At 38.1% G+C, this 24,132-nt stretch overlaps 3 protein-coding genes and 1 pseudogene across 3 annotated transcripts; 2 read left to right on the top strand and 2 right to left on the bottom strand.

The window, feature by feature from the left end:
• Positions 1 to 3,231: 3,231 nt before the first annotated feature.
• On the bottom strand, positions 3,232 to 3,759 carry LOC104748872 (G-type lectin S-receptor-like serine/threonine-protein kinase At2g19130 pseudogene; annotated as a pseudogene).
• Positions 3,760 to 11,893: 8,134 nt separating this feature from the next.
• On the top strand, positions 11,894 to 15,886 carry LOC147927351 (uncharacterized). The gene is made up of 5 exons (XM_087486845.1): positions 11,894 to 12,114; positions 12,269 to 14,590; positions 14,694 to 14,878; positions 14,950 to 15,399; positions 15,492 to 15,886. Exon 2 carries the CDS (start codon positions 12,892 to 12,894, stop codon positions 13,819 to 13,821), a length of 930 nt encoding a protein of 309 aa, XP_087342971.1. The 5' UTR covers positions 11,894 to 12,114; positions 12,269 to 12,891; the 3' UTR covers positions 13,822 to 14,590; positions 14,694 to 14,878; positions 14,950 to 15,399; positions 15,492 to 15,886.
• Positions 14,381 to 15,187, top strand: LOC104748871 (uncharacterized). Its single transcript, XM_010470452.1, has one exon. It carries the CDS (start codon positions 14,381 to 14,383, stop codon positions 15,185 to 15,187), a length of 807 nt encoding a protein of 268 aa, XP_010468754.1.
• A 5,658-nt stretch (positions 15,887 to 21,544) lies between the features above and the next one.
• LOC147927350 (uncharacterized) lies at positions 21,545 to 22,141 on the bottom strand. The gene has a single exon (XM_087487418.1). It carries the CDS (start codon positions 22,139 to 22,141, stop codon positions 21,545 to 21,547), a length of 597 nt encoding a protein of 198 aa, XP_087343544.1.
• Positions 22,142 to 24,132: the final 1,991 nt, after the last annotated feature.

Here is a 24,132-nt window from a genome sequence, read left to right as displayed (position 1 = left end):
TAAACAGGAACTTTAGAAGCACCGAAAAACGCTTCGTAGATTCCTGGTTCTTCCAATCCTCAAAACAAATTAAAGTAGCAATCACAGGATTTGTCCCTAAGCGTCTCAAAGCATCCTCTAAAGTAGGATATCTAAAGACATCCTTGATGCCAAATAACACTTCACCCTCTCTAAGAGGTCTACCCTGCAGTTAAATTTGTCTACATCCATCTCCATCTCACTGGCTTTAGATAGACCTTTACAATTCTTAACAAATTTTAGAGCTTCATTGACTGAACAGGGATAACAACTATGAACTTTTCTCTCAGAAGTATAAGGATCTTCAACTACTCTCTCCTTGTAGCTGTCCTTATCAGCATTTGCACATAAATACAGTTGACTCAACGGTTCATACTCATTCATATGACAGCTGCAATACTCACCAAATCACAAGTGCTGTAATCCCAACATAAGGGATGATCATCTTGATCCCTTATTTTTCCAGAATACGACATGGTTTCATTCTCACGGACAAGCTCAGGAGGTAGTGGTAAAGTAGGCCAAAAGAAGAAAAGTTTCCCTTTAGAATCTACAAGCATCAGAGTGTCGTCTAAGTTTATCTTTCTCTCCATTAGGCGAAATCTCTCATTACCTAGGATTTTTTTTGCAAGAGTTTTAGGGACAGGGACTGACTTATATGTATCTAGATGCTTTTTAAGAGCTTTTGGTAAAAGCTTTAACACCGAAGACCTATGAGCTATCAAAACTTGTCGTCCACCGTCATCATCCCCAAAAATGAAAGGTTCATTATCATCTGAAAATTCAGGATCATCCAGTTGTGCCTGAGTTGGTGTTGGTGGTGGTGGTACAGGGATAACAGGATTCTGTCTACGGTTCCGGGTCGCTGGTGTTGGTACAGGAGGGATAAAAGAATTCTGTCTACGGTTCCGGTTCCGGTTCCTTGACCGTCGTTCCCCCCCTCGGCATACCAGTGGCTTGGTGGTTAAAGCCCTTATCGAGATCATCTTGCAGTTCATCATGACAAGGATCAACCAAGCTATTGACCTGCAAAGATCATCCCGAATGAATTGACATCACAAGACAAGAAATATGTATCTAGCGAGTTGCATCATTCTTCTAGGAATGGAAATTGAGAAACACAATGAAAGAATCCTTTTATCTCAAATATGCTATGCTAAGAAGCTGCTAAATTTGTGTGACGACCAGATTTGAAACTGAAATATGTCTAGCGAGTTGCATCATTCTTCTAGGAATGGAAATTGAGAAAAACGATGAAAGAATCCTTTATCTCAAATATGCTATCCTAAGAAGCTGCTAAAATTGTGTGAAAAACAATGAAATAATCCTTTATCTCAAATATGCTATGCTAAGAAGCTGCTAAAATTGTGTGAAAAACAATAAGCATTGAGGTTTAGTAACATGTGAGTGTAATATATGCAGAGTGAAAAACAGATGAGCAGAGACGACTTTGTAAACCTTAAAAAGCATTTTGTCGAGATCATCTTGCAGTTCACCATGACAAGGATCAACCAAGCTCTTGACCTGCAAAGATCATCCAGAATGAATTGACATCAAAAGACAAGAAATATGTGTCTAGCGAGTTGCATCATTCTTCTAGGAATATGGAAATTGAGAAACACAATGAAAGAATCATTCTATATATCTCAAATATGCTATGCTAAGAAGCTGCTAAAATTGGGTGACGACCAGATTTGATGTTTTCTACATCTTATTTGTATCGATATCTTAAAGGAGCTAACCTCTAAACACTTGAAAGCAGCTAAAAGAGTGCTTAATTAGATACACAAAAAAAACTACTCAAAGGTTTAATGCATATAGGATGATGTAATGACAGAGTGAAAAACAGATGAGCAGAGACGAGTTTGTAAACCTCAAAAAGCATTTTGTCGAGATCATCTTGCAGTTTATCATGACAAGGATCAACCAAGCTCTTGACCTGCAAAGATCATCCAGAATGAATTGACATCACAAGACAAGAAATATGTTTAGCGAGTTGCACCATTCTTCTATGAATGGAAATTGAGAAAAACGATGAAAGAATCCTTTTATCTCAAATATGCTATGCTAAGAAGCTGCTAAATTTGTGTGACGACCAGATTTGATGTTTTCTATATCTTATATATTTGTATCGATATCTTAAGAAGCTAACCTCTAAACACTTGAAAGCAGCTAAAAGATTGCTTAATTAGATACACAAAAGGAACTACTGGAGTAGGATTAAGGTTTAATGCATATAGGGTGATAGTAATGACAGAGTGAAAAGTGCAGAGATGAGCAGAGAAGATTCTTAGTTAACCTCAGAACGCATTTTGTCGAGATGAGTCCCCATAAGATCAATCAATTGTCGAGACTCATAGAGAATCATGGGCACAAGCTTCGTAAGCTTCATCTCTGTTTCAACAAAAACTTAGGTCAAGAGTGGTTCATCTTTTGTAGAAATTGATTGAGAGAGATTTAGTGTTACCTCCTGCCATCGATTTGCTGAAGATACCTTTAGGGTGGAAATGCATTTCCATACCTAAAGCCGCCGGAGCTGATTTGTTGTTGTTGAAGATAGGAGCGGATTTGTTGAAGATAGGTTTATACAAAAACAAAAAAAAAATAGAAAAAAACCGAAGAGCGGAGAACGGAGATTTTCTTCAGCGAGCGACCCTTCCTTGAGCAGAAGGAGTAGCGAGGAGTAGGTTTTTTTTTGGAGTAGTGAGAGTAAGGGTTCTCTTTTTCAACGTCGGTTCTTCGTGGGCGTGTTGGTAGAGAAGAGACAAAAACAAATAGGTGTGGATAATTTCTTGGGTCCTCAAATTAGAAAAAATAAATGTTACTAAATAAGAATCTCTTTCATAAAGTTCCGCTTTGTATTTTATATTTTTCCCTCATTTTCCACATTTTCCTCAATTTTTTTTTAAAAACCAAGCTTATATTTAATCCACTCACGACTCGACAGCTGTACTCATTTCTCCCATCTTCCGTACATCTTACTCCAAAACCCATCACCCACAACCACCCACGTCTCTCGAATAGCCTCTTTGGGTTTTTGGATTTCCCGGTTTAGCCCTCAAACTTTACACAAAATTTACTTTTACCAAATAAAATACTAATAATTATACAATAGAAGAAAAATCAGAGATTTTCTTGCTATGTTACTACAACAACTAATATCACTATATTAACTTACACATTGATGATAAACATGATTTTACATATTTTTAGCTAAGCGGAAGAGTTCTCGTTGGTCGTTTTCTTGGAAGAAGTAGAAGAAGACGAATGGCTGTGTTTCTGTGAAGAATTATGACTTGACGAAGACGATGACTCGGTAAAGAAGACCACAGCTTCATCTGTATCGACTAAAGCTTGAATTGATCTTGGAAAAGGCGGCACATTCACTTCCAAGACACCTTCAAGAATCTGAACAACTTGGCTCATCGCTGGCCTATGACTCTCTTCGTCTTGTATGCACCAACACGCCACTCTACAAGCTCTCGTGAGCTCATCTGTATCCACGACATCATGACCCTCTAGTCTAGGGTCAAGCAGCGACATGATGTCTCCATCTTTGGTAAGTATAGTCGCTGCCCAACTCGGAAAGAATCTCACATTCTCGTTCTCTGATTGCTCCGTGTTTCTCCTCCCGGAAACAAGCCCGAATAGCATCATCCCGTAGCTGTAAACATCGGCTTTCGCTGTTATCGCAACTCCCGAGATCCATTCTGGTGCAAGATAGCCTCTTGTACCTCTCATTGTCGTCAAAACCCTGCTAAAATCTCGTCCCACGAGTTTAGCCAACCCGAAGTCAGCAACTGTGGGACAGAACTGTGAATCTAACTGGTTGACGTCTCAAGGAGAGCATTGTAAGTTTGTAACTCAGTATTTCTAACATGCTGAATATCTTGAGTCAGGTTTGTTAGAGCTCTTCTCTTCTGAAAACATATTGACAATTTTGATAAGATTCTCAGTCTCCTTCGGAAAGGACAGTTGTGTATCCTTTAATCCATGATTTTTTCAAATTAACTAGCAAGGCTTTTGTTTCTACTTTAAGTGGAGTTCCAGCATGACCTAAAAATGTTGAACCCCAAACAAGGGGTGTTATGGTTTCAAATTATCCAGCCACCAGTTGCCTGAAGATTAATCGTATCAAAAGCTACATCAAAGTTGCATTTCACCGAAGATTGGGAAGGAGCTGTCCACCAATGTGTTCGGGGATTAGAAAGTTTGTCTTGTTCATCATAATATTAATCCATTCTTGTGTTTCAGCTTGATCTTGTAAAACAGTTTTAAAAACACTTTCTCTGTAATTGTTAAAGATTGTGTTGTTTCTGGTCTTCCAAATACGCTAAAGAAGCCAAAAATGTTGTAAAGCATCATGAGAGGAGATGTCCAGTCGAGATGAATAAGATATGAGTGTATAAATGTTTTCCTCCGCATCATCAGATAGTTGACTCCAATTAAGAGAGGAAGTAAATCGCCAAACTGAAATGGCAAAAGGACAAGTAAATAGAGAGATTTATAACTCATCATCCTTTCTACATCGGGAACAGGCCGAATCAATATTCATGCCTCTGGTACGTAGTCTTGTAGTAATAGGCAAGGCTAGGGATATGGTATGCCAGAGAAAATATTTGATCTTTGGCATTATGAGTAGTTTCCATATTTTATTCTTTAGTTCAACAGACCCATGTGGGATGTTAGGATGAGGATTATCATCAGTAGGATCATGGGTTAGGAACCAATAACTTGATCTGATTGTGTAATCTCCAGAGAATGTATAGTTCCAAATTAATTGATCTGGCTTATCTTCCTTTGAGAGGTAGAAGTTTTGAATGATCTACTGGTCTTATGTGGCTATCAAAATAGAGAGTTTACTAGATTAGGACCCGCGGTACACCGCGGAGCAAAAATTATTTATAATTAAAATATTAAAATTATAAATTGTATTTGTTAGTTAAATATGTTATAATTATATAATAATTATTAAATAAACTATATAATACCGCAATATAATTTATTTTTTATATAATATTAATTTAAATTTAATTAGATATGTCTATTTTCTGATACTGACAGTGTTAACAAAATAATGAAACGATGTTTTATATGTGTAACACTGAATTACTGCTATTTTTTAATTTATATAAATATCGATAAAACCTGTCCTGCTATATAACCCCGTCCCGAGATATTTTAACTCACACTATATCATCTTAACTTTTAGTATTTATTGTGTATCTACGGTATAATATTATCATATTTAACTTTTTAAAAGTTTTAAATATTTTTCATATTTAACCTTTTAAAAATCTTTAAAATGAAGAAGCGGAATAAACCAAATAAAAGTTTTTAAAGTTTGAATGCCTTATAAATCAAGAGTCTACTCATTTGTATTCAGAATCATTTTGGCAATTGAGAATATCATTAATGTCATAGTTATTGCAATGTAATTTTCCGCAAATGTTACAATTTCATTTTCCGGAAAATTTATCTAGATTATTAGCAAAAGAGTATATTTTCGCGGGTCCTATGAAATTTTGGACACTGTTTTGTCTACAACCTAAATTAATGGAGACCCTGAAATTATGAATTATCAAGAGGCCCATAAAATACTAAGAGGTCCATATAAAATTGCTAGAGGTTGATAGAATTAATTGCATTAGTAGCATTAATTGCTAAAACTTTCCTTATTAGTATTTTTGAGCAAAAACTGCTGCAAAAATACTAGTATAGATGCATAGGGCGATTTTGCGAGATAACCAAATAAAAAAAAAAATAAAGAAAGAATATAGCACATTAATGTGTGAAATTAAGAAAATGGCCAAGGCCCATCGTGAGATTACCAAAATAGGGTAGCGTGGTATGAACACGCTGTGTGGAAGGAAATGTTGAGTATGACGTGTAGCAGCTACTGCTGTAGGTTTTATAGTAACATGACATGTAGTATTTTTTTATGTCTAAAATCTAATGTAAGAAAATATTATAATAACAAATAGTGTTGGTAGTTATATACATATAATACTATATATAATCTGGATAAAAATAATATTATACTATACTATTTTAGTAAATTTTTAGAAATCTAAATAAATAAAAAAGAATAATGAAATAAAAAATATTTGTAAATACAACATTTCAGTTTTAAAAAAACACATAAATGGAATAGTATAAAATAATGTAACAAGTCATATAAAATCTAATATGTCGAGTTACAAATTTGTTTAATAAAAAATACTATATACCATAAAGGATACAACATAGAGAACTCAAACGCATATTGAATAAAAAACGCTATACTCTAAGGGATATAATATTGTCAATCACATAACCAAATTAAACATTAAAAAACACATATAAATCGTTTACAACATTTCAGTTTAAATAGAACACATAAATGGAATAGTATAAAATGAAATGAAAAATATGAAATAAGTTTTTATTTAGAAATATATGATATGAAACGTAATTTGTCGAGTTGAATATTTGCTTAATAAAAAACATTATACCCTAAATGATACAACATAGAGAACTCAAACATTCAAGTCAAACGCATATCGAATAAAAACGCTATACCCTAAAGGATATAATATTGTCAACCCCAACAAGCAAATTAAGCGCTAAAAAAATTTACATATAAATCGTTTGCATACTTCTAGTTATAATTTAAATTTGTAATTATGCAATATAAATATAACTCAAAAGTTGTGAATGATATTTAAAAAAAAAAAACATGAAACAGAATGTTGTTGTGTTCTATATATTATAAATAATTTTATTATTTAGTTATATAATGAGTTAAAATTGTCCGTTTAAAAAAATGAAATAATTAAATAAACTACAAAAAGTTTGTTTTTAGAGTGAGATTGTGAAATTCTAAAATGAATAAACTTTTTTTTGCAAATTATAAACAGATAAATAGAAATATATAGAATAAGAAAATTAAAAGATAAAGAAAGAAAAAGAAAAGAGAAGATATAAAATATGTGTACATATATAATAGAAATAAGGGTGCACGTGAATGATTTAGTGAAGATGGTGTTTTCTCCTCATGAATGGCCGGCCTTCACACCCTACCTCGACGACATCAAGATAGATCAACCGGAGTTCCTTTCCTTCTCTCTATCTCTGGTCCCTCGTACTGCGAATGTCAAAGCGGATTCCCTGGCACGCCAAGCGCGACTGTCACCGCAGCATGTTTTATTTGTGAATTCTTTTCCTCCAAATTGGCTCTTTTGAGCTGATTCTATTGTTGTTAAAAAAAAAAAGGGTGCACGTGAATAGGGTGAGAGGGAGAATGTGTTAACAACTGTTGGTTATGTACAAGGGACATAATTTTCATTATTATAGAAAATATACATAATATGAGAAGGTTATGGTTAGAAACTTAGAATAGTTAGCCAGTTAATTAAAAAAAAAATTTTGGACAATACTTGGGTTCACCCCTAGGGGTGAACCTATTCATTCACCTCCTTATAAAATATGGAAATAAAATATGTATACATTATTATAAAACTAAAAACTTAAACTGTTCTTTTATAAACCCAAACCGATATATAATTTCATTCTAATTGTAAAATCTAAATCCTAACCATCTCATTTGTAAACCCAAAGCGACATATAATTTTGTTTTAATTGTAAAATCAAAACTCTAACCATCTCATTTGTAAACCCAAACCGACATATAATTTCGTTCTAATTGTAAAACCTAAACCCTAACCATCTCATTTGTAAACCCAAACCGACATATAATTTCGTTCTAATTGTAAAATATAAACCCTAACCATCTCATTTGTAAACCCAAACTGACATATAATTTTGTTCTAATTGTAACATCTAAACCCTAACCACCTCATTTGTAAATCCAAACCGACATTATTTTGTTTTAATTGTAAAATCTAAACCCTAATTCTCATTTATAAACCCAAACCGATATATAACCTCGTTTAATTGTAAAATCTAAACCAAGTCAATATTTAACTTTCCTTAAATAAAAGTATACAGAATTTGTTTCCTTAATTTTTTTTTGCTTTTTAATTTAATTTTGATTTATTTTTAAATAAATATTAAATAGAACAATCTGATTGGTTGAGAGAGGAGGGGGTGAATACAAAGGTTCACCCCTAGGGGTGAACCTAAGTATTTTTTTTTTTTTTTTTTTATCTGCCAATTCCCCTTATGCATATCCCATGAACGGTGAGCTCCTTGTTTGACTATCAAATCTTGTAAAATAAAAGAATCTTGTGAGGCCATTTTGGATATCGGCGTGGCAGATGGGAGTAAACAATGTCATATTGTAACAACCCGTCCCGTGGACCCCACTAGCCCCCCGCTAGCTGCCCCAACGGACTGTCTGTGGACCCTGCTAGCCCCCCGTTAGCCGTCCCAACAAACCCCAAGCTGGCCCTGCAGGGCATCGATCCTAACCCATCACCGTGGAATGAAACTATTCATCCAAATCCACCATTAGGTTATTGGTGCGCCAGACGTTCCTCAAACCCTGGTCCTCACCCTTTAACAACCTTCCCACAGGACAAGTTGCCACCAATCGATTTTTATGTTACAATGGACGGAATCTGATGAAATTTTATGTTACAATAAAAACCGACATATAATTTTGATCTGCAGGTCAATTGGTGACAGCTTGTCCTGTGGGAAGGTTGTTAAAGGGTGGGGACCAGGGTTCTAGGAACGCCTGGCGCACCAATAACCTACTGTGGATTTGGATGAATAGTTCCATTCCACGGTGAGGGGTTAGGAACGATGCCCTGCAGGGCTAGCTTGGGGTCTGTTGGGACGGCTAGCAGTGGGCTAGCAGGGTCCATGGACGGTCCGTTGGGGCAGCTAGCGGTGGGCTAGTGGGGTCCGCGGGAGAGGTTGTCACACATATATGCCTGAACGAATTGTTTGTCCATTTCCAACAATAAATCTTTATCTTTTTTTCAGGAGAGCTACTCCTGCTAAGAGTGATGACCAACCTTAAAATTGGTTATTGTGATACATTTAAACTGAACACTTATGATAAATTGTAGCCTAAATATATAAAAAAAAACTAAAATAAAAAATTGAAGATTATTAACTAATTTTCAGAGAAAATAAAATGAAATTAATGTATATATGGATTTTTGTATTTACGAGAAGCTAAATCTTCAAACTGAGAAAGAGTTCTCTCTTGACCATCGTTCTTCTCGCTGCATCTCCGTCCCTAGACCACCAAAACACACAAACAAAGCCACAAAAAGCTTCCCAAAGCCTCTTGCGACTCAACAACATTCTTTTTTTTTGTGCACCAAATTTATCATTCAAACTAGAAAAGTACAAAAGGATAGAGCATATTCGGACATACCCGAATAGTAGGCTTGGAAACTAAAGCAAAGGAGCAAGCAAAGCCTAAACATAGAGACACAAGCATAACAAAGCTTGATATGAGACCAGGAGAAGTGTCAAAACAATCTAACATGAGTAGACCCACGAGAGAAATTGCACTCAACACAACATACTCAACTGGAAGAGGGGTAGTCAACATAATCTGTGACTTTAAAACAAAGTTTGAGCCAGCATAGGTGGCTACAGGTTGAAGGCAACCTCGAGAGACACCGGAAACAAAGTCGGTGAATAAACTACGCCCACTATGGACGGAAGCTGAACCAATAACGGTGGTTCTAGATTGAACGTAGACTGGACCCGTTGGAGGAGTATCTGATGCAGGCAGGGAGGAGCTGGAGAAGTATCCAACGCTCGAGAATAGAAGGAAGCAGCTGCAGTCGAGAGGATTGGAGCGGACCAAATCGATTCTTTGGATGGACCATAAAACCAATAAGCCCATTAAGAGTAAGGGATTAGCAGTACAGGCCCAAGAAGTATTGGACCAAGCCCACCAAAACACCACACTCCAAGGTCTCAACCTGTGACCTTGCTCTGGTGGTTCTGCAACTTGGCAGAGGCTGACGGAGAGAGCGGCAGGGATCGCACCAGAAGATATCTGCTTCTTCAGACGAGCAACAGAGGAGAAGGTGGAACCAGTGGAAACGCTGAGATGATGGGGGCCCGAGAAGTCAAAGAATTGACCCAGGAGGAGAAGGGCGAGAGAAGGCATTGCCGGGAAGAGGAAACCGGCGGATCGGGAGAGAGCGACTCTCAAAACGGACTCAGCCCCATCCTCAGACTGAGGACCGAGAGCAAAAAGGCAAAACCGAAGAAGTATTCAGGAAACCCACCAAACAAAGAGATGAGGGGAGGTGATGAGACACCCTGATGCAAGCCGCAGAGTAGAGAGGCGGAAGGAGGAGACGAGACCCGGTGAGAGGAGAACCAAAATAACTACCTCAACCAGATCCAGCGGAGACAGGGCAGAAGCTTCAGCAACAACATTACCAGAGGCAGTCGCCGGGGACAAGAGATCATCTAAGTTGGATGGAGAAGACAAAACACGGCGGAAGTAGCGTCAGAGAGAAAACCGGAAGTGCGGTTTGAACAAAGACTTGAAACTATAAAAACTTGGATTTGACGGGAGAGAGCTAGAGCAGAAACATGACGGCATGGTCCGATGCCGGCGAGCCATAGCTACACCGGCATCGGAGAGCGGAGGCTCTTTTGTCGACTCTGTAATGACGGCTAGGGCGAACTGTATCGAAGAGAGAGAAGAGAGAAAAAATCAAAAGAGAGATTTTTCTCTTTGTTCTTTCTTTTTAGAAGTTAGAGTCGACTCAACAACATTCTAAGTTCTAACAAGCCAAATAAACACATAAACAAGCAGATCAGAGAAATCTCAAGCATAGATAAGCCATGGTCATGCACTCACCTTTGCCAAGAAGATTTTGAACCTCAAACAAGAAGATCTACACTCCTAAGAAGCTCCTACAACGGTCCCAGCTACATATCTCTACACGAACAGCCTCAAATCTCTCAAAACTCTCAAGAACACTCAAGAACTTCTTTCTCTCTTTCTTTTTCTCCAGAAACGGCCACACTCGACCAAACCCTCGAGTCCCCCCTTTTATAAACGATTTCAGGGTTTTCCTAATCCCAAAACGCAATGTTTAACTGAAACTCATTCGCGAAAACCAACTTTGCATCGATCGATACCACCCTTGCATCGATCGATGCACATCCCAAACCGGGATTCCTGTTCGCGTATGTTACAAAAACACACCATATTATCATAACATTCTTCAATCCAATCAATCAACACTACAAAAAAAAAAGATTACACCACTTATTTTATATATTTGTATTATTTTTAAATGATGTTAAAATAATTTGCATCACTCAAACAAATGATTTATATTTTGTTGATGTAAATATTTTGCATCGGTTGAAAAAAATATTTACATCAATAAATGGAATCTATGTTTATTTTACATTACTTACAAAAAATGTTGTAAATCTTACATCATTTTTATTAAAGTGATATAAAATATTTGCATCAATTATCAAAAATAATGTAAAATATTTATATCACTTTAGAAAAGTTGATATTAAAATAAATATTATGAAAAAATAATTTCTATAGTATAATATTTAATTATTTATATTTCTATCATATTTGTTTTATATATTCATTTGATAATTTGTAATTATTACTTTATTACTAATCCTACATTTTTAGGATAGGGCCCAGTGGCCCACAATTAGTTAGTGTGCCCACAAAAAAAAGTATCAATAAGGGAAGAGAATATATATAAAAGGAATTTGGAGTAAATTGTTTTGGTAGAGCCAATGTGGGATACTATAGGTTTTTTTTTTGGGAATTTTAAAAAATGTACCACATTGCATATAAACCTTTTCAATTATACCACATTCGATGAACCTTGTGAAATCTACCAAATTGAGCTCCAGAAAATGACGTTTTTACCCTCAGTTGTTTGCTTCGTGCGGAAAAAATAGCAGGTCGGCGAGTCAGTACAACCTATGAATTGGCATTAATGACATGGGTAAGTGAAATTGGCATTAATAGCGGACAAAGAAGTGGAATGCTGGGTAAAAGGAAGCATTAGAGTATTAAGAATAAAATATTAAAATTTCTTGTTTTTGACGGACAAGTTGCTTGCGTTTAATATAAGGAGAAGGATTGATAGTATTTTTGTGGTGGACGAAGACACTGGTACTAAGGTATGTGAACATTTATTGTGACAAAGATTTTTATTTCAAGTGTTTTGATAGCCAGTTGGTATGTTCGTTGTGCTGCATTAAATGTCCATCTTATGAAAGTATAAAAAGAACAATTTTTAAAAATGTCGTAACATGTTTTAGATGGCATATGTAGGTGATGGAAGAAAGTGTTTGTGTTTTAGTTGGGGACTGGACTTGTGCAACAAGCGGGATTTGGAAGTTTGTTCCTCGCGTGGGAGAATTGGCATGGTGTGTAGGGTATAATCAAGGGACGACATTGGTAGAGTTGGAAGAGAAGGTTGCAAAAGCGTTCAGGGTGTGCTTATGGGAGACAAAATTAATCTTGAGCTTTTGCTTTAAAGGAGAAGCGGGTATTATGAGTCAAGGAAAATGGCCCCCTGTTGCGTTAAAATCAGAAATTGATTGGAATCAGTTCAAGGGGTTGATGGCGGATTACCCAGGACTATATCTCTATGTGAGTTTAAAAGGTTCGGCTGATGGAGAAAAGAGTGACGATTTTGTGTGCGCTGGTATGGTTGCGGATGAAGGAGATGATGGGCTTGATGATGAAGTTTTGGTGGCGTTTGTGGAGGAGGTAGAAGCAAGTTATAAGGCAAGGATGGCTGAAGGGTGGATAAGGACAAACAGGGGGTGTCCACAATAGTTCCATTGGTGGACAAGTATAATCAGGGGTTGTCCACTGGTATACCGTTGGTGGAGAAAGATACTCAGGGGGTGTCCACAAGAGCTCCGTTGGTGGACCAGAATAATCAAGTGATGTCCACTACAGCTGCGTCGTCAGACAATGGGATTGGATTGGACAATAATTGCGAAGCGGGTCTATATGAGGTTAGTGTGGTTGATAAGGATAAACAGGGGGTGTCCACAGTAGTTCCGTTGGTGGACAAGTATAATCAGGGGTTGTCGACTAGTATCCCGTTGGTGGAGAAAGATACTCAGGGGGTGTCCACAAGAGCTCCGTTGGTGGACCAGAATAATCAGGTGATGTCCACTACAGCTGCGTCGTCAGACAATGGGATTGGATTGGAAAATAATTGTGAAGCGGGTCTATATGAGGTTAGTGTGGTTAATGCATTAGAACCTGAGAACAATGTAATGGTGGGTAACCATGTTGAGGTGGTGGTCAATGGGGAAGATCGGTTTTGTGATGTACCGGTTTCTGATATGAGAGAGATGGGGGACAATATGATTAATGTAGACATAGTCAACTCAATTGGTGATGTTGTAGGTCCATTGTCCACTGTAGAAGCAGCAGTGGACAATCTCATAGTTGGGGATAGCAGTCCAGAATATGATTACGATGAGTGGACTGAACGGATTAACAAAGAGTATCCTCCGGACTGGGATCCTAACATGAAGAGGACGGGTGTAACTGATGATGAAGATGAGGGTGTGGTTATTGTAGAGGGGAACTCTAGCGGCATCCCAATGAAGAATGCGATAGTAGCAGTCGGTTCATCGTCTGGTTATCAATGTTCGGATGCTGATTTTGTTGATTTTGTTGGAGGACTTGTGATAGATGAAACTGACCCTTTATTGTTGAATGACGCTCCACCATGCCATGATAATATGAGAGGCTTGCCAAGCCATGAAAGAAACATGGATTTGAAAAGAGCGGTTGATGCAATCTATGTAGGTAGAATATTTTCTGATAAGGCCGAGATGCACAATGCGCTATCACTTTAAGCTATGAAGAGGATTTTCTGCTTCCGTATAGTTGCTTCCGACAAAACGAGAGTAATTGCAGCCTGCGTGGACAAGAATTGTGGTTGGAGGGTTTATGCTGTCACTCTTCCAAACACCTTGAATTTGGAAGTGAGAACCGTTACAATGGAACACAACTGCGACGTTACGGCTAGGTCTAGATATGGTTCTAAAGCAACGGCAAAGATATTGGCTGGACTTTTGCAAGGCAAATTTGCAAATGGGAAAAAAGGACCAAGGGCATGCGAGTTACCAGAAATGGTATTGTCAGAGTTGAACGTAACGATATCGTACATGAAAGCCTGGAACGCTAAGGAATTGGCTGTTAATGCTACACGAGGAACTGAAGAAGGAAGCTACGAATTTCTGTCAACGTATCTACACCTAGTTAAGTCAACAAACCCTGAGACAATAACAGATTTGCATACGACCGTCGACAAGAAGGGTAACACTTTGTTCAAATATCTGTTCTTCGCATTTGGGGCATGTATTTGATGGGTACAAGTTTCTTAGGAAAGTTATAGTGATAGATGGTACAACGATGAAGGGTAAGTACAAAGGCTGTTTGGTAGCAGCTAGTGGCCAGGATGGAAATTTGCAGATTTATCCACTGGCCTTTGGGGTAGTGGAAGTGGAGAATGATGCTGGGTGGGTGTGGTTTTTGAAGAATCTATCGAAATTTGTTCCAGATGAAGAAGACCTTGTTTTTGTATCTGATAGGCATGCTTCTATCTATTCTGCACTCGCAAAAGTATATCCTCTAGCACATCATGCAGCATGCTCCGTTCATCTTTTTCGTAATGTTAATCACAAATTCAAAAGCGGCGGTCTGGCTAACCTTGTCTCAAAAGCAGGGAGAGCATATACAGTTGGTGATTTCCGTTATTGGTGGAGGCAAATCGAGGAAACAAAACCAGAGTGTGCGGAGTATCTACTTAAGATTGGACTACCACATTGGACACTTTCACACTTCCCTGGCAACCGTTACAATTTGATGAGTAGCAACATCTCAGAGTCATTGAACACCGCAATGCAAAAGGCTGTTGATTATCCGATAGTGTCAATGGTAGAGTTAATAAGAGCAATGTTGATGAGGTGGTTTTGGTGTAGAAGGACATTCGCTGGGAAGACAAGGACAAGGTGTACACCAGAAATTGAAGAATTGTTGATTGACCATCTGAAGGAGTCACTCAATTGTGCGGTCAATGGAGCTACTGACTGGATTTACCAAGTGAACGACGGGATTGGGTGTGAGTTTACAGTTGACCTTGAGAAAAAACATGTACTTGCAGGGTTTTTGACGTACTTATGGTACCTTGCTGTCACGCTCTGGCTGCTGGTCGAATAAGAAACATTGACCCATACACATTTATAAGCCGCTGTTATTTCGTTGGACCATGGAGGGAAAAGTACAAAGGAGTTGTAATGCCTCGTCCAAATGAGAAAGACGTGGATATCCCAGAAGAATTGACAGAGGTACCTGTAAACCCACCAAGGACAAAGCGCCAGGGGGGAAGGCCAAAAAAGAGAAGGATTCCATCACAAGGTGAAGTTCATCACGTAAGTCACTCTATTTAAACAATTATGTCCACTCTTATGAAACATGGTCCATTTAACTAACCATTTGTTGGTTGGATATAAATGTTTTCCAGAAGAAGAAGAGAGTAACAAAATGTGGGAGATGTTTTGGACAAGGTCACAACAGGAAAACATGCTCGACGCTAATTTGAAGAGATGAAGATTGGTTAAGGAAGTGTTGTTTGGGATTCCATTTTTTGGATGCTGATGGATTTTTTACTATGAGTCCCTTATTATTTTGTCTGCTATGGTTGTAAGATTTAATGTCCTTCAGCATTTGGGAAATCAAATTGGGTAGTATGGCTGTTATTTTGGGGGATATGGATGTAAGACTCTTTTGGCTATTATGATTGTAAGATGTAGTCGACAAACACCTTTGGCTATGGTTATTATGGTTGTAATATTATTTTGGGGACATGGTTGTAAGACTCTTTTGGGGGATATGGTTGTAAGACTCTTTTGGTTATAACTGTTTTAGTCCACACACACCTTCAGCTTTTGGCTACTATTCTAACACACACCTTCAGCATTTGGCTACTATTCTAACATGTGACTGAGTTATCCCTGATGATGGAAAGATAATTTAACTGTGGACATAACATAATATGAAATATTGAAAGCGTGGTAATAGACAAGTAATTTTGAAAGTGTGGATATGCAATTAAAGGCATGCTTAAATAACAAAAGATAGATGGCCAGGTAGTACATAACTTAGAAAGGAAAGATAGAGGACATTGGAAACAGAGAGTACATAACTTAACAAAAGGAAACAGAAAGAACTGGTAGACAAGATTCTTTGACTGGTAGACAAGATTCTTGGACTGGTAGACATGATTCTTGGACTGGTAGACAACATAAAGTACTGTGATTTCTAGCGAACACATTAGTGCTTAAAAATGTAAAAAAGTAGGCCAATAAGTAGTAAAAAGAGAAAGGCAATGGTGAATCCTTTTAACCCAAAGGTCGATGGAGTAGAAGGGTGATTGTTCCTTGGTGTAAGGTTGTGGACGTAGGAAGCAAGTTCTTCGTAGCCATCACTGATCTCACGAATAAGTTGTTTGAGGTGGGCAATCTCTTCTCCATGATGTTCCATTCGGGCGGCCAGCATAGAGGGGTAGAACTTCGTGCCATTTGGTCCAAGGGTGAAGTAGTTGATAAGGTCGTCACGCTGATCAAGCTTTGAGTGTAGGTCGTGGATTTCCTCGTTGATGGCCCCGTGCCACAGCTTGTTGAGGTGTAAACCGCCATCCTTGTTTTAAGAGAAAACACAATTTGTTATTCCATATCTTGGTTATTTAAAGTGAAATAAATGGAAACAGAGCTTCAGAAATTACAAGGAACAATTAATACCTCAAATCTAGCACATTTGTAGTAAAGACGGCCCTGGTTTACACCTTCATGGTGGGTACTTAGTTCAAGATTTCTACCACACCAGCAGTTCCTGGGTATCCCGTACCTTTCATTCTGGCGGTCGCGAGACTTAACAGAATCAGCCGAGGAGGAAGAAGGCTGACTGTAACTGTATCGACCCATGTTGTTGGTAAAACGGAGACAATGTTAAGAGAAAGAAAGGGGATAATGAAAGTGATGGTGAATGTTATCCATCCTTTATTGGTTTTTAAATTTTAATACTTTATTTTTGAATTATTTTTTTAATTTAAAAGGATGTGTTACAGGCTGTAAAGTGATTTGGACATTGTATGTGGGAAGGAGCAATGTCTTACCGGATTGATGGCGACCTGACGTTATGGAGCAAGTACAGTCAAACGTTATCGTTTTGGTCCATAATATAATTAGGTTATAATGATGGTTGCATATATTTGTTTAGTCTCGTTTAGTTGCAATTGTGGACCAAAGTTAGTAATTATAACTGAATAGAGATATGTCCATTAATTTATGGAGAACATTGAAGGGAAGTACATGCAAACGACGGTGGACATGTAGACTTGGTTTAACGGTGGACATGGCGAAAACGTCATGTCCACCGTAACATGGGAAGACGTTAAAGCTTAAAACATACATATGAATTGAATACTCCTCCACCAGACAAAACAAGCTTCACAACGGGAATCCATGGTGCATGTGTATCCATAACCGGCACACTTTGGAACATTATAAAACCGCCAAGTATCGCAATACCTTTTGATCCTACGTGGGCCAAGTTGACGAATGTTTTGAAAAACCGGTTCAGAAATATATTCAGCCATTGCATATGAGCCAACACGTTCCGTAAATGAGTTGATCGTTGAGACACCATCGTGGTAATGACCAGCACAGATTAAGAACAAACCAAGTGCAAACTGCATTTCTTCAGAAAATGGGATTGTATTGAACAATAGGTTGATGGCTTCGTCAATCTTACCTTCCCTAGCTACAAGACGAAGACTTTCCAGGTAACAGGCGTACGGGTTGCCAGCCTTAACACACCTTATGAAGAATGGGTGGAACTTTGAAGACTTGTCAACAAGAAAAGGTGCCTCTTGAAAGGTACGTAGACAAGTTTGTTTGAGGACATACGAGTTAGTAACAAGGGAAAAACCATTTTTACCCGTAGCCATAAGTGGTCCTAGGAACTGGAAACCATATTTACCTAAACGATGGATTATGCAAAGCTGAAGATGATCGGGCAATGAGTAGAGGAGATTTACCGTGGTTAATGAAAGTGGACACATAGTAAAAGATGTTGCCCCAAATAAGAAATGGTTTTTGTAAGAGTAAAATGGTTGTATTCGTGATCTAGTTGTGTTCGTAGTAGTAGGTTAAATAGTGGAACGTTATAGACCCTCATTAAAAGAGACTATAATGAACTGTGTTTTGTAGTTGTGAGGTATTTAATGTTTTTTAGTTGGGAGCTCTGTAATGTTCTTAAATTGATGTTAAAGAAAGAAGAATTGTTATGTTTGATACCCACTTATGTTTAGCTATCCAGTATACTAAAGAGGATTGCAACTTGTTGCCAGTTATTTTTGTATGTGGACATTACTATTTCAGTGTGGACAAGTATTTTGTTCATTGTTAAAGGCAAAAAAGACTTTGTGGACATTACTATTTCAATGTGGACAAGTATTTTATTAGTATACCCTGTGGACAGGTATTGTGTTAATTTGTAAAGGCAAGAAAGACTTTAAAGTGTGGACACAGTTTTAATATTTGTGGACTAAAAATGATGGAGAAGTCCATGGTAGACATAATAGTAGGGTCTTAAATCAGCATACTAATGAGAAAGTGAAAAGGGAGGAAGTATCTGTTTATTTGCAATTGTGGACCAAAGTTAGTAATTATAACTGAATAGAGATATGTCCATTAATTTATGGAGAACATTGAAGGGAAGTACATGCAAACGACGGTGGACATGTAGACTTGGTTTAACGGTGGACATGGCAAAAACGTCATGTCCACCGTAACATGGGAAGACGTTAAAGCTTAAAACATACATATGAATTGAATACTCCTCCACCAGACAAAACAAGCTTCACAACGGGAATCCATGGTGCATGTGTATCCATAACCGGCACACTTTGGAACATTATAAAACCGCCAAGTATCGCAATACCTTTTGATCCTATGTGGGCCAAGTTGACGAATGTTTTGAAAAACCGGTTCAGAAATATATTCAGCCATTGCATATGAGCCAACACGTTCCGTAAATGAGTTGATCGTTGAGACACCATCGTGGTAATGACCAGCACAGATTAAGAACAAACCAAGTGCAAACTGCATTTCTTCAGAAAATGGGATTGTATTGAACAATAGGTTGATGGCTTCGTCAATCTTACCTTCCCTAGCTACAAGACGAAGACTTTCCAGGTAACAGGCGTACGGGTTGCCAGCCTTAACACACCTTATGAAGAATGGGTGGAACTTTGAAGACTTGTCAACAAGAAAAGGTGCCTCTTGAAAGGTACGTAGACAAGTTTGTTTGAGGACATACGAGTTAGTAACAAGGGAAAAACCATTTTTACCCGTAGCCATAAGTGGTCCTAGGAACTGGAAACCATATTTACCTAAACGATGGATTATGCAAAGCTGAAGATGATCGGGCAATGAGTAGAGGAGATTTACCATGGTTAATGAAAGTGGACACATAGTAAAAGATGTTGCCCCAAATAAGAAATGGTTTTTGTAAGAGTAAAATGGTTGTATTCGTGATCTAGTTGTGTTCGTAGTAGTAGGTTAAATAGTGGAACGTTATAGACCCTCATTAAAAGAGACTATAATGAACTGTGTTTTGTAGTTGTGAGGTATTTAATGTTTTTTAGTTGGGAGCTCTGTAATGTTCTTAAATTGATGTTAAAGAAAGAAGAATTGTTATGTTTGATACCCACTTATGTTTAGCTATCCAGTATACTAAAGAGGATTGCAACTTGTTGCCAGTTATTTTTGTATGTGGACATTACTATTTCAGTGTGGACAAGTATTTTGTTCATTGTTAAAGGCAAAAAAGACTTTGTGGACATTACTATTTCAATGTGGACAAGTATTTTATTAGTATACCCTGTGGACAGGTATTGTGTTAATTTGTAAAGGCAAGAAAGACTTTAAAGTGTGGACACAGTTTTAATATTTGTGGACTAAAAATGATGGAGAAGTCCATGGTAGACATAATAGTAGGGTCTTAAATCAGCATACTAATGAGAAAGTGAAAAGGGAGGAAGTATCTGTTTATTTGCAATTGTGGACCAAAGTTAGTAATTATAACTGAATAGAGATATGTCCATTAATTTATGGAGAACATTGAAGGGAAGTACATGCAAACGACGGTGGACATGTAGACTTGGTTTAACGGTGGACATGGCGAAAACGTCATGTCCACCGTAACATGGGAAGACGTTAAAGCTTAAAACATACATATGAATTGAATACTCCTCCACCAGACAAAACAAGCTTCACAACGGGAATCCATGGTGCATATGTATCCATAACCGGCACACTTTGGAACATTATAAAACCGCCAAGTATCGCAATACCTTTTGATCCTACGTGGGCCAAGTTGACGAATGTTTTGAAAAACCGGTTCAGAAATATATTCAGCCATTGCATATGAGCCAACACGTTCCGTAAATGAGTTGATCGTTGAGACACCATCGTGGTAATGACCAGCACAGATTAAGAACAAACCAAGTGCAAACTGCATTTCTTCAGAAAATGGGATTGTATTGAACAATAGGTTGATGGCTTCGTCAATCTTACCTTCCCTAGCTACAAGACGAAGACTTTCCAGGTAACAGGCGTACGGGTTGCCAGCCTTAACACACCTTATGAAGAATGGGTGGAACTTTGAAGACTTGTCAACAAGAAAAGGTGCCTCTTGAAAGGTACGTAGACAAGTTTGTTTGAGGACATACGAGTTAGTAACAAGGGAAAAACCATTTTTACCCGTAGCCATAAGTGGTCCTAGGAACTGGAAACCATATTTACCTAAACGATGGATTATGCAAAGCTGAAGATGATCGGGCAATGAGTAGAGGAGATTTACCGTGGTTAATGAAAGTGGACACATAGTAAAAGATGTTGCCCCAAATAAGAAATGGTTTTTGTAAGAGTAAAATGGTTGTATTCGTGATCTAGTTGTGTTCGTAGTAGTAGGTTAAATAGTGGAACGTTATAGACCCTCATTAAAAGAGACTATAATGAACTGTGTTTTGTAGTTGTGAGGTATTTAATGTTTTTTAGTTGGGAGCTCTGTAATGTTCTTAAATTGATGTTAAAGAAAGAAGAATTGTTATGTTTGATACCCACTTATGTTTAGCTATCCAGTATACTAAAGAGGATTGCAACTTGTTGCCAGTTATTTTTGTATGTGGACATTACTATTTCAGTGTGGACAAGTATTTTGTTCATTGTTAAAGGCAAAAAAGACTTTGTGGACATTACTATTTCAATGTGGACAAGTATTTTATTAGTATACCCTGTGGACAGGTATTGTGTTAATTTGTAAAGGCAAGAAAGACTTTAAAGTGTGGACACAGTTTTAATATTTGTGGACTAAAAATGATGGAGAAGTCCATGGTAGACATAATAGTAGGGTCTTAAATCAGCATACTAATGAGAAAGTGAAAAGGGAGGAAGTTTCTGTTACAAGATCGAACCGCAAATTTGATAAGTAGTGGAAGTAGAAGACACAAAATTACAAATGAACAACGAATTCTTGGTAGACATCAACCGCGTAACTCATTCTAATGTCGTCCACCATCTTCTCCGTGAGGTTATCAAGACCCAAGCCTTGGGCGTGTAGTTCGATGAATTTCACAGTCAGAGGACCACAATCTCCGGTTCTGTCGTTTTGGTAGACGTCCACCAATCTATCAACCTTGAACGATTTAGGTAGAGGATAATCAGCCACGTCGGGGTTGACTAGGTCCTTGATGATGATAGGTAACAACTCAACTAGCGGTTTCATGAGACGAGGCAGCTTAGACTGGTCGTGGTTTACAATCAGGGGATCAAGTATCTGAATTTCGCCTTCTTTTAATTTAATCGCTAAAGCAACCCAATGCCGCTTACCCCAGTTCCTTGGTGTGTAAACTGTATCTACATCGCTAAACCACGCAAGATTGCACTGACGGCTGTAGACAGAGCCACGGACATAATTCTTGATGAGGCTGTTCCATTGAAATGTTGATTTATTCTTCTTGTTCTTGTAGAGGGCGTAGTCAGTGCTGATCATGTGAGTAAACCAAGTATCCAACACTGCGACTCTTGTCTCGCGTAGATAAGGGCCCATCGTCCTCCACAGCCAGGTGAGCATTGCTTTCATATGCTATAGAAGCCGAGTAAAAAAGACATAGAAATAAGGGTTCAAGCGGTATGTGCCTTATTAAGAGACCCCAAAAATGAAGAGAAGTTGTATATTTGGACAAAACATACCGGAGTATCGACCCAATATTTGGGTGAGTACAATTCCTTAAAGAAAGAACGCTTAACGCCAAGGCCATCTATGATATACTCTCTGTAGATCAAAAGTAGATAATATGAATATATTTCTTCAAATTTAAATAGAAGATATAAACCTTAACATCTTTTGTCCACTGACTTACTTGTGAGGATATGAGGATAGTCTGGTCAGAAATTTCTTTCGCAGTGCAGGTTTTACAATACGGAAAGGGGAGTATTCATACGGAGGGTCCTCCACTGGTCGTGAATTCTTTTTCTTAGATGAAGAGGACTGACCATATCTTCTTGGCATAGTCCTCGTTCTTTTGGAAGGGATGGAGGGATTGATGAGCTCCAACAGATTGGACCCCCTTTTTTTTTTGGGGCTAGCAACCTCCACATCGTCCATTGTAAGATCTTCAGATAATGACGGATCGCCAGAATTGTTGCCGGACGTACCATCCCCTGAGTCGGTAGTGTGACTTGGGGAATTAACCTGCCAATTTAATTTCAGTAGGTGGACATTACATCCAGTAGTTGAAAAAAAAAGGAATATGAATACCTTCTTGACCAAAGGAGGTTCTTCCCCGTATAGTTCACCTATGTTCTTTAGGATTCCTGGAGTGTGTGGTCCATAGCTTGTCCACCGAGACTCGTTGAGGTTGTCCATCGCATCCTTGAGGTTGTCCACAACATCCTTGAATTACAAATGAAATAAGTGTTAAACGTGAAGAGAAAACGTGACATTTAATCCACCTATCCCATAAAAATCTCAAAATAAAACCTGTTCTAGGATAGTAGTCGAGTTGGCTGGGGTACGGGTACCACCGTGAGTTTCTGAGTTTGAGTTTTCAAACAAATTTGCACCTAAGCTTGTCCACTGAGAGTTGTTGACGTTGTCCACAGGGTCCTTGAATACAAGTGAATTATTGTTAGAGTCCCTTAAAAGCAAAAAGATAACGGGTGATGAAATTAAATTATGAAATTAAACTAAACATAATACCTCTTGTGGTAACCTTGTCGAGTTGATTGGTGTTTTTTCCTTGGTCTTTTGGTGCAAATTTGCAGAATCATGCATCTGTGCCAAAAGATCTGAATGCATACCGATAGGTGATTTGGGAATGATTCCTTTAGCAGACAAAGATTTAAGGACTTCGTCAAGAAGTTCAGCTTTGCATTGTGCTCTTTCAGCTGTTAACATCTCCTTTATCTTCAAAGTGTGTTCTTCGTTCCTCCTATCCACCTCTTGAAGAAGCTCTCTTCCGGATAAGCAATCTCTGTGGAGAGGAGAAGAACCTCCATCTGGCGGGTTAGAATTAGACTTGGTTTTGGTGGCCTTCTTAACGGTTGGACCTCTAGATTTGGTAGGTTTAGGAGCTGCAAAAGCTGTATTGTCCTTAGCCACAACAGTTGAAATCAATGGGAAAGAAGAAAGGCCACCATGCCAGTCCTCTTTACTAAACATGTGACCATCTTCCAGTTTTTGTAATATGAAATGAACACAAGGATCCTCGTCATCAAGACCATCCCATGAGCAATTTTGAAATTCTGGTAGATATTCGCCAAGAAGAATGTTCTCTACGTGAAGCTAAAAAAGGGAAAAACACACAATGTGATGAATATATGAGTGAGTTTGAATGTAAATAGTAGTTAAAACACTTACCAATGGATGAATTTCGGTTTCCAGAATGTTAGAATTATGAAAGCTCTTCAGCTTTGATAAGTGAACCACAGAACGGTCAGTAAATGTTTGGGCATCGTCTCCATCTGGAAGGATTCTTTCAAGAAGTGGGATTGCATCGAGAAAAAGCAGTTGAAATGATAAAGTGAACCCGTGAGTAG

Source organism: Camelina sativa, chromosome 15, assembly GCF_030686135.1.
Source record: "Camelina sativa cultivar CO46 ecotype springtype chromosome 15, ASM3068613v1".
NCBI classification, from domain to species: Eukaryota; Viridiplantae; Streptophyta; class Magnoliopsida; order Brassicales; family Brassicaceae; genus Camelina; species Camelina sativa.
Note: the sequence above shows the minus strand (reverse complement) of the source record. Positions and strands in the feature narration are given on the sequence as shown.